This window comes from Sapajus apella, unplaced genomic scaffold, assembly GCF_009761245.1.
Source record: "Sapajus apella isolate SASKATOON/1434 unplaced genomic scaffold, GSC_monkey_1.0 scaffold19, whole genome shotgun sequence".
Classification (NCBI taxonomy): Eukaryota; Metazoa; Chordata; class Mammalia; order Primates; family Cebidae; genus Sapajus; species Sapajus apella.
In genome coordinates, this window is record NW_022436959.1 from 14070537 (window position 1) to 14089291 (window position 18755).

The window sequence follows — 18755 nt, forward strand, 5'->3', positions numbered from 1 at the left end:
CCCGAGTAGCTGGGACTACAGGTGCATGCCACCACGCCCAGCTAATTTTTTTTTGTATTTTCAGTAGAGACAGGGTTTTACCATGTTGGCCAGGATGGTCTCGATCTTTTGACCTCGTGATCCGCCCACCTCGGCCTCCCAAAGTGCTGGGATTACAGGCTTGAGCCACCTCGCTGGCCTTATCTGTATTATCTTTAGCCTCTTATAAACAGTATAGATTTTGTTGTGACTTAGTCTGAAGTTCTCATCATCTAAGATTACTGGCAGCGTTTTATTTCAATCCTTTATACTTATTGTAACATGTTTTATCGTATATGTGTCATCTTGTACGCTATTATCATTTTTGCTGTCTTTTTTGCTTTAACTGACAGTCGATGTGTCAGTTGCTATTTTAATCATTTTCTTTGCAAATTTTTCTTCCTTTATACATTTTTCAAATATTTCTAAACTGAACCCAGAAGGGCATTAATCAAATATCACCCTAGGAATGCAGAGAGGGCTGAAGAACAATGATTCTATTAATGTGATTCATTATATCAGTAGGCTAAAAGAGAAAAGCTTAATGTAGAAAAACTTTAATAGATGCCAAAAGGGTGTGTGATAAATTAAGAATTCATTTCCTAAGACTCTTTAATAAATAAAATGATTTGTCTGTATGCTGAAGATCAACAGCAGTAAAAAATGGGCAAGTGATTGAGTCATTACACTAGAGCCTGGGCAACAGAGGGAGACCCCAATCTGAACAGACATTTCTCAAAACAAGACATATAAATGGCTAACAAACATATGAAAAATTGCTCAGCATCACTAATCATCAGGGAAATGTAAAGTAAAACCACAATGAGGTATCATCTCACCCCAGTTAGGATGGCTATTATTAAAGACAAAAATTAACAAATGCTGGTGAGGATATGGAGAAAGGGAACTGATTCCCCCTCCACCTTTTTTCTGAAACAGGGTCTCACTCTGTCACTCCGGCTGGAGTCCGGCGGCATGATTCTGGCTCACTGCAGTCACAACCTCCTGAGCTTCAGAGATCCTCTTGCCTCAGTGCCCTAAGTAGCTGAAACTAAAAGTGAGTGCCACCATGCTTGGCTAATCTTTTGTAGAAATGGAGTTTCACCACGTTGACCAGGCTGATCTTGAACTCCTGAACTCTAGTGATCCATCCACCTTGGCCTCCCAAACTACCAGGATTTGAGCCACTATGCCCACCCAGAAAAGGGAACTCTTATAAGATGTTGGTGGGAATGTAAACTAGTACAGCCAATACAGAGAACAGTATGGAAACTACTCAAAAAACTACATATAATCTAGCAATCTCACTGCTGGACATTTATCCATAGGAAAGGAAATCATTGTAACAAAGAGACATCTGCACCCCCATTTTTACTACAGCACTATTCACAACAGTCAAGATATAGAGTCAACCTAGGTGTCCAATGACAGAGGAATAAAGAAATGTGGTATATATACACCATGGAATACCATTCAGCCATAGCAAATAATGAAATCCCGTCTTTCATGGCAATATGGATGGAACTAGAAGACATTATGTTCGTTTAAATAAGCTAGGAACAGAAAGTTAAATACTACATGTTCTCACTCATATGTGTAAGCTAAAAAAGTTGACCTTATCCAAGTAAGAAGCAGAACAGAAGATACTAGAGAATGGAAAGGAGTGGAGAAAGGGGAGAGGAAAAGAAGGGATAAGGAGACGTTTGTTGAAAGATACAAAATTACAGCTAGATGAGAGGAAAATGTTCTAGTAGTCTTTATCACTGTAGGATGACTACAGTTAACAATAATATTAGATTGAGGCTGGGAACAGTGGCTCATCCAGTACTTTGGTAGGCTGAGGCAGGATTGCTTGAAGCCAGGAGTTCAAGACCAGCTTGGGCAACATAGTGAGATCCTGGCTCTACTAAAAATAAAACATTAGCCAGGTGTGGTGGCACATGTCTGTAGTCCCAGTCACTTGAGAGGTTGAAATGGCAAGATCACTTGAGCGCAGGAATTTGAGGTTGCACTGAGCTATCAGCCTGGGCGAAAAAGCAAGACGCTGTTTCTCATAATATAATAAACATTAGATTCCAATAAGAAGATATTGAATGTTCCCAACAAAAAGATATAATAAATGTTAGAGAGAATGGATATATTAATTAGCCTGATTTGTTCACTATACATTATATGTAATGAAACATCATTATATACCCTGTAAGTACAACTATTATTTGTCAATTAAAAAAAATTTTTTTAAAAAGAAATCAACAGCAGACATCACATGCAATGATGAAATATCAGATGTGTTCTCATTTCAAGCTTGAAACAAGGTATACGGGGCTGGGTGTGGGGACTCATGCCTGTAATCCCAGCACTTTGGGAGGCGGAGGGGGACAGGAGTTCGAAATCAGCCTGGGCAACACGTAACTCTACCAAAAATACAAAAACGTAGCCAAGCATGGTGGCACACATCTGTGGTCCCAGCTACTTGGGAGGCTGAGGTGAAAGGATCACTTGAGCCCAGGGGAGAAGGTTGCAGTGAGCTGAGATTGTACCACTGCACTCCTGCCTAGGTGAGAGAGTCACACTCCAACAAAACTAAATAAAATAATAAAATAAACCACATATACATATCCTTGTCATTACTATTATTCACACTTGCTCTGGAAATCTTAGCCAAATCAGTAAGATAAAGATAAATCAACTTAACACTTACAGAAATAACAAGCAAAGTGAGCAAAATGGCCAGACACAAATAAGATAAATATTGAAACACAATTAGCTGTCTTGTATGAGTAATAAGGCTAAACACAAATGAGAAAAAAAACCTGTCACAGAAGCAACAAAATAGTATTGAGAAACATAAGAAATGCAAGGGATCTTAAGTGGCAATCTGACATACGATAAAGATACCATTTCAAAAATGTGGTGAGGTAGTGGAGAACATGACATGTTTAAGGCAGTGAAATTCTGTAGGATATTGTAATGGTGGATATGTCGTTATACATTTGTCAAAACCTGTAACATGTACAACATGGACTGAACTCTAATGTAAACTATGAAAGTTAATAATATGTAACAATATTGGGGGTTAGGCACAGTGGCTCACCCCTGTAATCCCAGCACTTTGGGAGGTTGAGGCGGGTGCATTACTTGAGGACAGAATTTCAAGACCAGCTTGGCCAACATAGCAAAACGCTGTCTCCACTAAAAACACAAAAATTAGCTGGACATGGTAGCGCACGCCTGTAATCCCAGCTTCTTGGGAGGCTGAGGCATGAGAATCACTTGAACCCAAGAGGCAGAGGTTGCAGTGAGCAGAGATTGTGCCACTTGCACTCCACCCTGGGCAACAGAGTGAGATTCTGTCTCAAACAAACAAAAAAGTAACAATATTGACTCATCAATTGTAACAAACATACCACACTAATGCAATATGTTAACGACAGGGGTAACTGTGTGTAGAGAAGGAGGTGAGGGAATAAATAGCAACACTGTACTTTCTGCTCTCAATTTTTCTTTTTTCAGATAGGGTCTTGCTGTGTCTGCCAGGTTGGAGTATAGTGGTGCAATCTCAGCTCATTGCAGCCTCGAACACCTGGGTTCAAGTGATCTTTCCATCCCTTCTTCCAAGTAGCTGGGATCACAGGCATGTGCTACCATGCCTGGATAATTTTTTATTTTTTGTAGACACGAGGTCTCACTGTGTTGCCCAGGCAGGTCTCCAACTTCTGTTTTAAAGCAATCTTACCTACCACCTTGGCCTCCCAAAATACAGGGATTACGGGAATGAGCTCTCACGCCTGGCTCAAATTTTCTATGAAACTAACACTGCTCTTAAAAAAGAAAGTCTATTAAGCTGGGAGTGGTGGCTCACACCTGCTCACTTTGGAAGGGTGAGACAGGTAGATCATGAGGTCAGGAGATCAAGACCATCCTGGCCAACATGGTGAAACCCCGTCTCTACTAAAATATAAACAATTAGCCAGGCATAGTGGTGTACACCTGTAGTCCCAGCTATTCGAGAGACTGAGGCAGGGAAATTGCTTGAACCCAGGAGGCGGAGGTTTCAGTGAGCCGATATCATGCCACTGCGCCCCAGCCTGGTAATAGGGCAAGACTACATCTCAAAAAAAAAAAAAAAAAAAAAAAAAAAAAAGTCTATTAAATAATGTGGTAAGAGATCAGATAATGGAAAATGATATTGAGATAACTTAATCATTTAGGGAAAACATTAGATTCCTCACTTATAATGTAATCTCTCTTCCCCTGGAAGGGTAAGTACTGAGAAAGAAGTTTCAGTCTCCATTCATCACATGTGGAAAAGTAAATACAGGATAAACAAGAATGCAGCAGAGATCACTGATAACACATAGCCGGGCCTTCTGGCTCATTCTTTTTTCCTAGGTCTGCTCCAAAAGTGGGACATCGCTCATTGGGGCAGGCTTGTCCGTCTGGCAGATGAGAACTGTTCCTGCTCATTAGCTGCTCTGCCTCAGACTGGGTAGGTAAGTTTAGTTTAGGGGAGAAAGAACAGAAAGCCCAATTTGATGCTCCAGTCAATGTCCTCTAGTTTGTCTTCATGATTAATTTATCTGTCTTCTGTGTCTACTGCTCAATTGTTTAGAACTAGTAGTGAAAGTTCCTCAAATCTGTATGCATAGACACTCAAGGCGTCATAGAGAAAGACAGAAACTTTGGCGCTGCTTTAATGCCTGCAAGATTTGGGGGCTTTTACAGGAAGAATCCTTTGGTTCTAGGAAAGGCTCATCTCAGAAAAGGCAGACATTTTGGGAATCTGTTGGTACCATGACCTTTTGCTCTCTATCAAGTTTGCCAGACAGGATTACAAAAGGCAGCTAGGTCCACGTAAGTGCTAAAGCACTGTATGAGGATTTAGCTTTTAATCATATGTGCTGTCATTAGTAGGAGGCATGCAATCAACTGTTCCATATTCTATTCTTTGTCATATCGCAAGGAGGAGACTGAGGAATGATTAACCTTTAGATTTATGTGGCTTGTCAACAAGGTTCTGAAATCACTCCCTCCCAGCATGATATCAAATCGGCATTGGGTATAAATCCCTGAGCAGATTGTAGATTCAACTTTAGCTGTGTGGTAGATTTAAATTACTCAAAATATAAAGGGAAATGGGGCCCTTATTATATGGGGTAAATAATCTTCTTGGATTAGTTACTAGAAAGCCTCAATAAAGCCATAATAAACCCAAAGGCTAAGAAACATTAAAAAGACTTCTCTAGAAATCACATTTGTCAGAAAAGCAAAGAAAAAACAAAATTGAACTTAAACACATACACAATTAGAATAAGGCAAGTGGGATATGAAAGAAAAACAAAGGAAGATACCTAGACTAAGCAGAAGGAAAAGGGGGACTGCTTTCCTTAAGGGAGCCATATGCCGGGTGAGGCCAAACAGCTTTGAGAAGGAAAAGAGACTTGGGCATAATTGCCCTTTAAGAGATGGTACTAAGAAAAAAAAAAAAGCTATTTTTTGTGTTATTTATTCAAGGAAGGTGTTATGGACCAAACAGGAACATAGGAAGAGAAATAAGAATTCAGGGGTAGATTAAAATGGTTCTCTCAGAAAGGCCTGGATCAGCACTTTGAAAGGCAAGGCATGAGGATCACCTGAGGTCAGGAGTTCAAGACCAGCCTGGCCAACTTGGCAAAACCCTGACTCTACTAAAAATACAAAAATTAGGCCGGGCGCGGTGGCTGAAGCCTGTAATCCCAGCACTTTGGGAGGCCGAGGCGGGTGGATCACGAGGTCAAGAGATCGAGAACATCCTGGTCAGCACGGTGAAACCCCGTCTCTACTAAAAATACAAAAAATTAGCTGGGCATGGTGGTGCGTGCCTGTAATCCCAGCTACTCAGGAGGCTGAGGCAGGAAAATTGCCTGAACCCAGGAGGCGGAGGTTGCGGTGAGCCGAGATCGCGCCATTGCACTCCAGCCTGGGTAACAAGAGCGAAACTCTGTCCCAAAAAAAAAAAAAAAAAAATACAAAGATTAGCTGGGTGTGGTGGTGCATGCCTGTAATAGCAGATAATCGGGAAGCTGAGGCAGGAAAATCACTTGAACTCCAAAGGCAGAGGTGCAGTGAGCCAAGATTGTGCCACTGCACTCCAGCTTGGGTCAGAGAGAGACTTGATCTTAAAAAACAAAAAACAAACAAACAAAAAAACCCTGAATCTAGGAAAATTGTATGATTCCTCTTAATGCTAAAGAAATTAAGGGAAAATTAGTGGACTTCTTTGAAGAATAAGACAACTATAATTAGTTAAGTTCAGACAGATTTGAAAAGGAGAAAGATGAGCAAGAGTATTTCTTGCATTATTAAGTAATTTTCAAGGTGATATTGTGCTATAGCTGGCCTAGAGTTAGAACCTGAGCAACGCCATTTTACACAAGATAAAGCGTTTTTCCAAAAATAATTTTTAACTGCTGCCCCATTCTCCTTGTAGTAACTGCTGACCTTGGCTTCTGTAAATAAAACAGCTAGCTTGCTCTGAAAAATGCCCACTATGTAAAACTGCTTGCCTTTGCTTATCAGTAACTGACAGAATTAGCTTCTGCAAAGTTGCTTGCCCTGCTTCCCCTCGCCCTCTTGGCCCTAAAACCAGGAGGTTTTTCAGCTTAAAAACTCTGCTTTTCCTGAGCTCGAGGCCACGGGTTGGAGAGACATGAGTCCTCCGTGGCTGCCGGCTATAAAGACCCTGCAATTTGGCATATTTTTGTCTTGGTGTTGCTTTTTACATTTGATCTGATATTACAATATTGCTGGGAAGACAGGTTGGCATTTGTTATATGGCATATGGTATACTGCGAAACTGGGAAGTTTGTGGAACTGAGGGAGAGTACTAGATCACATTAAAGGAAGTCAAATAACCCAAAAGTAGTCCAGTTCTAAATTAGATGCTGGACATCCCCACAATTAGAATTACTGAAAGTAGTGAAGGCTGGCAGTAACTGAACTAATTCTGACTACATGGGCTCTCTTATTTTCCACTAGGGGAAGCTCCAGAAAAAAGGCATTAGAGAAATAAGTATGCAAGCAAAACAAACACCAAAATTGTAAGGAAAAGAAAAAGAAAGGTATTCTTATCTAAACATGTCAGCTACCTGATGTAGAAAGGAAAAGATCCAACTTAAGCAGGTTAACAAGTCAGCTGAGGCTGTGTGAAAGGAACAGATGTACCACAGAAGAAAATGCAACACGAGAGACATAGCCTATTTTGACACAAACACGTGACACAAAGGAGCATGTCTGCTGCTGCGTTTGCAAGGCATAGAAGATTCAAATACTGAGGAAAAGCAAGGTTTAAATGTGCAGCATGGACATTTAAACCTTGTTTTTAATTAAGCTTTAAATGTGCAGGATGGACGATAGGAAAAGAAGGGAAACTCCATGATACCTGGTAGCTGAGTATCATCACCCTGGCAAATGTCTAACAACTGTCCAAGAAAAAGAATGAGTCCTATGCCAGAGAAGCATCATTATACACTGAGGAAATCTCTTCTATAGATGGTAAACAGTGCCGCTATAAGCCTCTTGATGGAAGATTCCTCCCAACGGAGTTTAGTCCTAGTCTGTAGATTATAGAAAGCTGATTCAGACTGGCAAGCCAAAAGCCTAGATTGTCATGTTTTCTTTGAAAACCCTCTGTTCCCCAGAAATCAAAGTTTGTATTCTGTTTTTGGCAGGGAAAAATAATGTGGGTTAGGATTGTATAAATAGTATGTCAACATCTGGACTGTTTGGTATAGAGATGAGAGATCTTCTTGTATTAATCCTAGGGATGTACTGACATACTGAAAATCAACTACCTTGAAATTGGAGAAATTCAGCTTTGGAGGTGCTAAGCTAACTAAATCCATTCCAATGGAAGACAGCCCACATTGCAGCTGCTGAAGAAGCTACCCTGACTGTACCCAAACACTCAAGCAAATGCTTTCTGGCTGACTAAACTGAACAGTCTAAGAAATCAGAGTGAACACTTTATTTGGAATTCAATTGCCTTTCATTTTAATTCAGAGGAAGAGCATAGATGTTGGAATTTAATCATGAGAGGGCTTACAACAGTCAGATTTGGAATAATTTATGTCACGAGTACAGAATTCTAAGGAGTGCTTTAGGCCATCATTTGGTTCACCACAGAACATCTAGAGAGCTATGAATGACACCTTGGCTTAGAAAACTTTGAGATGGGAAACAGAAGTGAACTGCCAGCCTGTAACATCTCAAGGCATAGTGTTAATAGTTATTTACCCATTTCAAAGCTTTCTTGGGTAAAAATTCAAATAACCTCTTAAGCTGGTCTTGGAGGATACAAAAAACAACAGTTTTTGGTAGAGGAGAGCAGCCGCATAAGCATTTAAGATAGAACAAAGCATTCACTGAGCTAGTAAGAAAATAGGCCAAAAGACAAGGCATCTTGGAGAAAAGAACTCAGAGCTACTTGGTCCAGCTACTTTGTGTTGGAGGATTGGGGTGGCACTTTGGTGCCTGAATTCTATCATTCAGCCTACTGAGGGTCTCAACTCAGGGAGCTTACATAAGGAAGGATCAATGACCAAATGAGACATAACAAGATGCGCTTTTGACTGAAGGGCAAGTACTTGTTAATCTCCCATATGCAGTCTTCTCTCATAAAACAAAGTTGGAAAATGAGGCTTTGCTTGATAAGCCAACTTTAAATTGCCCCTACATATACCAATAATCTAAATCTTGGAATCTGCATGTTCATATGTTCTACAGGAGAAAAATGAAAGAGATGGCTTGGCCCAAACTCAGCTTATGGAGTCCATCAGAACACATACCTTACTTGTCCTACTCAGCAGATGGAGTCCTTAACTACAACAAGGTAGGCTGGGTATCGTGGCTCACGCCTGTAATCCCAGCACTTTGGGAGGCCAAGGTGGGTAGATCACTTGAGGTTGGGAGTTCGAGACCTCAGCCTGACCAACACAGAGAAATCTCATCTCTACTAAAAATAAAAAAAATTAGCCGAGTGTGGTGGTGTAGGCCTGTAATCCCAGCTACTTGGGAGGCTGAGGCAGGAGAATTGCTTGAACCCAGGAGGCTGAGGTTGCGGTGAGCTGAGATCATGCCATTGCCCTCCGGCCTGGGCAACAAGAGTGAAATATTGTCTCAAAAAAACAAAAACAAAAACAAAAACACAACAACAAGGTAGCTCTCAACAGAGTAACTTTACCATTAATAAAACAGCAGTGTCGGCTGGGCGCAGTGGCTCACGCCTGTAATCCCAGCACTCTGGGAGGGCGAGGGGGGTGGATCACATGGTCAGGAGATAGAGACCATCCTGGCCAACATGGTAAAACCCCGTCTCTACTAAATACAAAAAAATTAGCCAGTCATGGTAATGGGTGCTTGTAATCCCAACTATATGGGAGGCTGAGACAGGGGAATCACTTGAACCCGGGAGGCGGAGGTTGAAGTGAGCCAAGATTGTATCACTGCACTCCAGCCTGAGTGACACAGCAAGACTCCATCTCAAAAAAAAAAAAAAAAAAAAATAGACACAGATCTCAGACCTCCTTACCTAAGGTTCTAGTTGGAGAACAGATAATAAATTAAAAACAAACAAACAAACAAACAACAGCAGTCTTCAGTCTTAACTTGATTAGATTATCGATACCCCTCTCTCAGAGGACAAAGTGAGGAGGTGAGATATGAGATCAAGATGCCTCATTTCCTTTCAGCTTTTTACAGTAGCACTTCTCAAGTTTCTTTTTTATGTAGCAGAATCCATTCTCAAATAAGCCAATCTGATACAATTTATATAGACAGAATAGTCTCTCTCTAGCAAGATTAACAGCCTGGCAACCAAGAAATATAAGAGGCTCCCTTCAATATTACACTTAATGATTCACTTACAAAAATTTTGCTTCTAATCTCACTAATTATAATTAGTCTTTCTGCTAGTGAGTTCTGTTATAGAGATATGGAGACCCAAGAGAAAAATGATTCAACCAAGTGATAGAAAAAGGTTTCCATAGGATTGAAAATTAAGACTGTGACCTGCTTGGGGAATCGCTTGTACAGGGGAGATGAAAGTTGCAGTGAGCAGAGATCGTGCCACTGCACTCCAGCCTGGGTGAAGGAGCAAGACTCCGTCTCAAAAAACAAACAAACAAACAAAAAATTGACCTGTCTATATTCGCCTCCTCATTTTTGCCTCCTCTTCAGGTAAAAAGAACAAAAGATAGGGCTTTGAAGGCTTGCTTCATATTCAACATAAGTTCATGACAACCTCAAAAGAATCTTTAAAATACTGACAGCCATAATACCATCTCTATTCTTCACAAAGACTACTTTCTTCAACCTCTGGCTTCGCCTTCTTCCTCCATTTTAGCATATAATCTCATTTTCCTATTTTTTCAGAGAAAATAGAAATCTCTGGATTGAAACTCCTTCATTCTTCTGATTCCAAACACACCTACTATTAATCCCCTCCTTCTTCCCACTTCTTACGGAAGTGTGGTGAACTGCCCCCCAACCCCTGTCTGAGATTAATTACATTTGCTTTGAATCTCATCTCAGGAATTATCTATTAATTACCCACTCTGTCTCATATATATTCAACCTCTATATCTCTTTTTCCCACTAGTTTTTAAGGACACCTATATCTTTCCCATTTAAACAAATAAAACCCAGCAACCTTCATTTGACTCCCTCTCCCTTCAAGGCCCAATTTCTCAAAAAAGCTGCCTGAATTTCCTTATATTCTACTCACTTCAGCTCGCATCAGTCTGACTCCCACTTGCCTCCCCATCAAAATAAGTCTCATTACAGTTAAAATACCACTCTGTTGCTATGTCCTATAAGTATTTTTAGTTTTGTTCTTATTCTGACCTTTTATCAGCTTCAACATTTGCAATACTCCTTCTGAACACGGTGCCTTATACCATTTGGCCATCCTGACTTCCTGTAATCTTCCTCCTGAAACAATTTTCTTCCCAATTTTTCAAAGCTCTCATTTTTCTCCTACTCTTTTGGTGATTCCTTTGTTATCTCCTTCATAGGCCCATTCCCTATCCTTTATCCTCGACTTTTGACTCTTCACAGCTTCAAATAAGAAGTTATTTTCTACATGCAGAAAATTCACAAATGTATACATCCAACTCACAACTTTCCAGACCTGTCAACTTGTCATATATACTTCAGTGTCCCAATGGCATCACAAACTAAACAGAAATTATAATCCTTTCCCCAAGGCCTTGATCCTTTTCCAATACCTCCTTTCTCAGTGAATGTGTCATCATGCATTTAGTAATGCATTCCATAATCCTAGAGATCATAAGTGACACCTTATACTGAATCCCTCAACATCCAATCAAGTACGAGCATCACAACACAAATAGCTAACGCTTATTGAGATGTTACTTGTTATTAGGTCCTATTTTAAGTTATCTTAATTTGGTTATCTAAATTAGTTATCACAACTACATATGGTAGTTATCATCACCAAGTCCTGTTGATTTTATTATCTTTTTAATCACCTTTTCTTCATTGATGTTGCTTGTGGCTGCCACTGTCATCATCTCAGTCCAAAGGACCATCATGTCTCACTGGACTACAACTTCCTATTTGGTCTGCCAGCAACCACTTTGAAAACTCTTTACTTTATTCACCACAGAGCAGTAAGTGTTTTTTTTTTTTGGACATGGAGTCTCACTCTGTCTCCAGGTTGGAGTGCAAATGGCGCAATCTCAGCTCACTGTAACCTCTGTCTCCCGGGTTCAAGTGATTCTCTTGCCTCAGTCTCCTGAGTAGCTGGGTCTACAGGCATGCGCCACCACGCCTGGCTAAGTTTTTATATGCTTAGTAGGGATGGGGTTTCATCATGTTGGCCAGCCTGGTCTCAAACTCCTGACCCTAAGTCACCTGCCTCAGCCTCCAAATGTGCTGGGATTACAGGTGTGAACCACTGAGCCAGGCCTAGTAACCTTTTTTTAAAGAGAAAAACACCCCACCTCTACAAACATGCATGCAAATGCACACAAACACACGCACACACAGATTTTAGAATAAGGGCAAAATCTCCTAAGGACTTATGAAGCTATGCATGGGCAGCTCCCTACCTACTTCGCCAGTTTCATCTTGCACCATCGTCCCCTTATGTTCTGTGCTCCAGTTACACTGACCTTTAATCAGCCTCAAACTTGCCATTCTATAATAAAGTAGGTCTGCAACTCAGAGCCTCTGAATATGTTGTTCCCTCTACTTGAGATACTCTTCCCTTTTCTCTCTACCTAGTTAACACCTGCTCTTATTTCAGCTTTCAACGACCACTTCCTTAGAGAAAACTTCCTGATGGTCAAATTACCCACACACATGCCCTTGTACCATATCATACTCTGTACACTGTTACAATGTTACCTTTATTTGTGTGATTACTTGACTAATGTCTTGCTTTTCTACTAGTCTATAAATCACAAGAGAATAGAGATTATCAGGGTTTGCTTATCATTGCAACACCAGTATCTAGCAAAATGTTTAGCATACGGTGGGTTCTCAATAAGTATTCATTTCAATGAATGAGCTTGGAAGCCAAATTGAACTAAGGGAATAAGTAGAAAGTAAGAAAATGTAGTGAATTTACCCAACTTTTGATTTTAATGGGGGGAGAGAAGTATTTAGAGGGATATGTTGAGATTAAGAATGGGTTTGCTGGTTGGTTGGTTCAAAAGCTGGAGAGGCTAAAACAAGCTTAAGTGCTAATAGCAAGAATCCAGCAAAGAAGAAAAGTTAAAAGATTCTCAACAAAGATGGAATAACCAACAGTATAATACTTCTAAGAAGCCTGGCATCCAGGAAGCCAAAGCCTGGGTAGAACTACTGGCCTTAGAAAAAGAAGAAGCATCTCCATTGTAGCAGGATAAGAAGAGAAAAGAGAAAGTGTCAAAACAGTTTATAGATCTGGTGGTAGAAAGTGAAAAGGTAGATAGTTCTAATGACTTCTATTTATCTAAGATGTCAAAAGAGGAGTGATCTGCTGAAAGTAAGAATCTAGAGAAAGGACTCACATTGGAGGAAAATAGTAAAACAAAAAGTAAGATTGCTAACGGGGACTGATAATCTAGTTGAAATTAGTGGCCAAGTACTTACTTACTTGGCAGAAGTTGCCCAATAATGAGAGATTTTCCAGCTGTGCTTGAAACCTTGCACAAAAAAGGTAAACAGTCATTAATATTGAAGTTTGCCAAATGGACAGGAAAAAGGAACAGAGGATCAAGAAAGCTGGGGCACTGAAGAGACAGAGGAGTGACAATAGCTTCTAAGTTGGACAGACAGAAAAAGAAAACAGAAAAGAGTAAAGTACAGGAAAAAGAACAGGAAGGTTTGGATGACTGGAGTTGTCAATGGAAGAGAATTAATGAGATAAAGCACGTAAAACACTCTGCAGAGTGACTGAAACACAGAAGTAAGTGCTCAAGAAGTCTTATTATTAACAAGGGTTTAACACTGAAGGTTCAGATTATTCACAAGAAAACCTAAATATAATGACATGTAGTAATTTACAGTCTGACATGTCAGACAGATGAGAATAAAATGACAGCAAAGTCATTTTAGCTGGCAAGTGAGCCCAGTTAACTGCCCAGTATCTAATCGTCAAATCAGCTTTGTGGTTCTCTCACATAACTCTCAATAAGGTCTTTAACATAAGCTTCCAAGTTCCAATTATGCTTTAATACATTTAATGTGGGGAAACTACAAACTATGGTGTACTCAGAAAGCTTTTAAAACATCTGCCTCCAATGCGAAGGGATTCCTGCACTTCATTAACACAAAAGAAGAGTATGGCAACAGCAATGTGCACATGCAATAGTAATTGTGGCCCAGGCTGCCTTGTAAATCCTCTACTTCACATATCATGTAATAACGTTAATCTAAACAAAACGTTAAAGAAAGAAAGGAAAAGGCATTCAACTCAATTAAATAAAATGCTCCTATATACCCAGTTAGAATATCTAAAGTGATAAAATGGACATCATCAAGTGATAGCAAGAATGCGAAGCAAAAGCCTCTGTCACACACAGCTGGCAGAAATGTAACATGATACAATCACTTTGGAAAATTACATGACAATATCTTTTAAAGCTGAATGTGGTATAGCTTATGATTCAAAAATTCCCATTTGGTTATTTTCCAACACAAATATTAATACATATAAATACCAAAAGGTAGGTATGAAGTGTACAAAAATGTTCAAAGTAGTACTAATCTTAATAGTCCCAAACCAGAAATAACCCAAATGTCCATAATGACACAATGGATAAATTGTGATATATTCATACAGTGGGATACTATATATCACAAAGATGAAGCAGTGCTACACACAGCGCAGATGAATCTCACAAACAATGTTGGCTTTAAGAAATCAAAACACAAGAGTTTATGCCATATGATTACATTTATGTAAGTTCAAAAACAGGAAAAACAAATCTATGGTTACAGAAGTTAAAATAGTTGTTACCACTGCGGAGTTGGTGACTGAGAAGGGGGTCCTCTGTTGTACTGATCATTTTCTAGTTTTGTTTGTGGGATGTGCACTCTGAAATAATTAATTGAGCTGTACATTTATGATTTGTTCCCTCTTACATGTATCCCATACTTCATTGGAGAGTTTAAAAACAAAAAGCTAGAAATGGCAAAAACAATGTAGGAAAAGGCTTTGGAAGTAGAGGCTGCTGGTTCTGCAGGATCCCCTTTGCCTCCATGTATAGAATTGGCCACTATGCTACAGACAGATGAAATGACCTATATCACGTTAGCTAAAATAACTAAATGAAATAATGAGAGAGCAGGGATTGGAACTGAGGTATGCTAATCTCAGAGTGTTCTGAAATTCTTGAAGGAATGTTTCTGGATGTATACAGAGGGGTCCTTGTCATCTAGGCACTCATTATTCTGATCCTGAAAGCAGTGAGATTGTAAAGGGATGCAAAAGTTGTCATGAAACAAAAACATTTACTAAAGAACATGAGAAGTTAAAAAAAAATAAAAATAAATAAAGAACAAGAACACTTATAAAGTTGGTCCTCACTTAGACATTCCTCCTCTGGCTCAGACCAGCCACTGTTTCTGCCAATTCCCATCAACTGCCCTTGCCAGTCATTCTTGGTGAATTCTTTCCTGTGTTATGATGTTAAAAAGGACAATACAATATAACCATGACATAAGTCAATTACAAAGTGAAACTGCACATCTTGCAAAAGATGCATGATTCCATGATGTTGATAAAGTGCTGTTGGAGAACTGTTTGAATCACAAACAAAACCACTGACAAAAGGAGAACATGGCAGATTTTTTTTTTTTTTTTTTTGAGACGGAGTTTCGCTCTTGTTTGCCCAGGCTGGAGTGCAATGGCGCGATCTCGGCTCACCGCAACCTCCGCCTCCTGGGTTCAGGCAATTCTCCTGCCTCAGCCTCCTGAGTAGGTGGGATTACAGGCATGCGCCACCATGCCCAGCTGATTTTTTGTATTTTTAGTAGAGACGGGGTTTCACTATGTTGACCAGGATGGTCTCGATCTCCAGACCTCGTGATCCACCCGTCTCGGCCTCCCAAAGTGCTGGGATTACAGGCGTCAGCCACCGCGCCCGGCCAACATGGCAGATTAAGGTCAGTTAATCATTGTGGAGGAGATCCCTGGTTGTTCACCAAGTAACTATTTTTTCCTTCCTACTCAGTAATAGAACCCAGATTTTTTGGTAACCGTGTTTCTATTTTAACAGTAAATAAATGATGTTAATATACTCCAAAGCTAAGAAATGTGAGTCAATTTTTAAATCCGAAGATCTAAATGGACAGTCTCAGACAATTCCCTCCTCCTCAAGTAAATATTTGCTGCTGCAATCCAGTTGCACCCTATCTATTTAGGGATTGAGGCAATGCTTTACAATGCTATGATCTGCAAATGAAAACACCTATTTGAGGGAGTGGGAGGGAACCTAATGAGTGAGTCTTCAACAAGTTTGGACACTGCTAAACTATGTTCAACTACCGTTACAGGCAGACAATAGCTAAATGACCAGCAATTTGAAGTCTGTGGTATTGTAGATTAAAAAAGGTTTACATGAAAGGAACATGAATTTGAAAATAGATACATGAAAGTAAGTTACATAAGTTAACGAATTCAGACATTCACAGTACTTCAGCACAAAGGCCAGGAAAGATTTAAAAGCATTCCTATAGACTGCACTGGTGCACTATAGCAAGAGCTGGTGAACAAAGACAAGATCCCTGCAGTCAGCGTTTGCTAATAGAAACCAAAAGTTAATAACTTCATAAAAATCTTCAATTCCTATACTGTTGTCCATATTCCCAGCAGAACCACTAGACAAGGCAAACTAGGTTTTGCAGTTACACATAACTCACATCCTGCTTTGTCCTCTTCAAACAGGATCCCAGTCAACAAAATCCAGACATTCCCATAAATCTCCTTAGTTGTGTATTATCTATAAATAAAGCTTACAGAAAAGAAAAAAAAAGTGACTTTCTATGCTTATTGGTACAGTAGATTTACGGAATTAAAAAAAAAAAAAAGCCTCTTTAGTTCACCTTCACCAGCGTTAAAATCCGTTCTTTTCATAACCCACCTTTCGCCGATGTGCTGCAGACTTTCATGAATGCACCACACATCAAAGACAGAACAAAGAGTTCCTCTTAATAAAAGAGGCGCACAGTGCCCTTAGAAGATGGCATGGTATTTACGGATAGCTGCTTCTGCTCTAAATTAACACGTACAGGAGGACTCGTCTTCAACTAGCTCCACCGGGGAACACAGGAGGGGGCTGGGATCCTCAATTAAGAGCGGCTGATTTAAGGCCAGCGACTCTCCTCCCTTCCCGGACTTTGCCAATGGGCTCCTTTACACAAGATCTCACGACACCTTAAAACGACTCGCCAATGGAAGGATCCTCGCCTCACAAAGAGGTAACTAGGGCAGAGCTGTTACACAACCCATATCCGACGGCGAAAGGCAGCCCGAGGAGGCCCCCAGGAGTCTGACTTGGGAGCGACATCCTCGACAGACGAGGAGCCACTTTTGCTCGAGAATTGTCTTACGCGCCCCTCTACCAACTGCGGACTCCCTTGCCGCGAAAATGGAAGGAGGGGCGATAATAGAGGAAGAGGGGGGCGATCCACAGGGCGCGGGGTTCGGTGTCGGGAGTCCGGGGTCGGAGCCCCGGACCACCTCCCACCGTCGTTCCTCACTCCCACAGAGGCGGTACCTGTTTCCGCATGTTATTCATGACGCCCATGAAACCCGCCAACAATTTAGCTTCTTCCCGAGCAGCAAGTTTCTTCTCGGTCTTCTTCTTGCTGCTCTTCTCCACCCCAGAGGCTGCCATCCTCCCTCAGCTCGATTCACGCCCGGGGCTCGCCGGGCAGGGCGAGCGGTCGCACTCTCTGGGCACTCCGGGGATCCTGTCGACCAAACAAGGCGATCGGGACTGCGGCTGCAGCGCTCAGTTCTGGAACGGGCGGCGGTGGCGGCTCGACCACTGCCGAAAGACAAGGCCCAGCGGCCCCCTCAGGAGCGCTCAGGGAGCGACGCTGCCAGCTGGGTTGCGTCCCCCCGCAGAACCCGAACCCGGTCGAGGAGCCTGCGCACTTCGCGGAAGGAGGCGGGGGCGCTATGAAGGGCAGGGGCGCGGTCTGGCGCGTCACAGTCTTGCGCCGCTCAGAGCAACGCGACTGCAGGCACGGGTGCGGCCGGTTCCTTTGTCGCTGTCCCGCGCTGGGTGAATTTTGCCTGGGAGCTGGTCGGAGGTTGCGCCTGCCCTTCTGTGTGCCCAAGGCAGATTTCCAGGTTTCGGTTACGTGATTATCTTTTTTTTTTTTTTTTGATAGTTGGGCGGTGGGACATGCAAAGGTGTCTCCCATCAGTGTAAGGCTTCCTGGGAATAGGGACGGTGTTCAGTGCGATATCTGAGCCTGGTGTATGGTAGGCGCTCAGAAAATACTAAGTGATGAAAGGATATTACTACAAGTTAAAGTCTCGTTACACGGAGCACAAGATTTATTTTCACGGGATTCATAAAGCAAGAGCACACAGTCCCGTTGGTACCTCCTTGGCATGCAATGAATGTCTGCCTAACTAGGCTGACTTACTATGTGTTTACAGCTGAAATCAAGTGTCAGTCAGTTCTAGAAATCTTCGGTTAGGTTTCTCTAACTGTTTTTACGGGAACACGGAGCTCAATCACAGCCTTCATGGAAATGCTTTTTGTAACCATACTCTTTCTAGTGTATAGTAATATACAGGGCTATTTGAAATTGTACATTATTTAACATTCTGAAAACTTTATATCGCATTGATTTTCTTCCTCGGTCTATATAGAACTATATAGAAACATCTTTTATGTAAAATAATTTACACCATTGAGGCATTGAGGCTTTTTTTTTTTTTTTTTTGAGGCAGGGTCTCAGCTCTGTCACCCAGGCTGGAGGTGCAGTGCAATGGCTAATCATAGCTCACTGAAGCCTCAGAACTCCTGGGCTTAAGCAATCCTCCCACCTCAGCCTCCCAAGTAGTTAGGTCTACAGGCGTGCAACACCATTCTGGGTAATTTTTAATTTAAAAAATTTTTTGTTGCTGGTGATGGTGGTGAAGAGGTCACACTATGTTGCCCAGTCTTGTCTTGAACTTCTGACGTTACTCAATCTTCCTGCCTGTGCCTCCCAAAGTGCTGGGATTA

The 18755-nt window shown here is 41.2% G+C and overlaps 1 protein-coding gene across 4 annotated transcripts in view; it reads right to left on the reverse strand.

Annotated features, from left to right (window-relative positions):
- The window catches only part of KLHL7 (kelch like family member 7), a 73198-nt gene extending 55509 nt beyond the window's left edge, over positions 1–17689 (reverse strand). Inside the window, exons 1-2 of one of the 4 annotated variants that reach the window (XM_032286994.1) lie at positions 17286–17423; positions 16429–16520 (exon numbers count right to left, since the gene is read on the reverse strand). Coding sequence is in view for 1 of the 4 variants with exons in the window: in XM_032286992.1 (XP_032142883.1) it covers positions 17286–17405 (120 nt within the window). In the remaining 3 variants the exon portion in view is untranslated. Of the gene's footprint in view, positions 1–16428; positions 16521–16649; positions 17210–17285 lie in introns of those variants that run through there. The other 3 variants (XM_032286995.1, XM_032286992.1, XM_032286996.1) reach the window with 3 other exon arrangements.
- Between the last annotated feature and the right edge of the window lie 1066 nt (positions 17690–18755).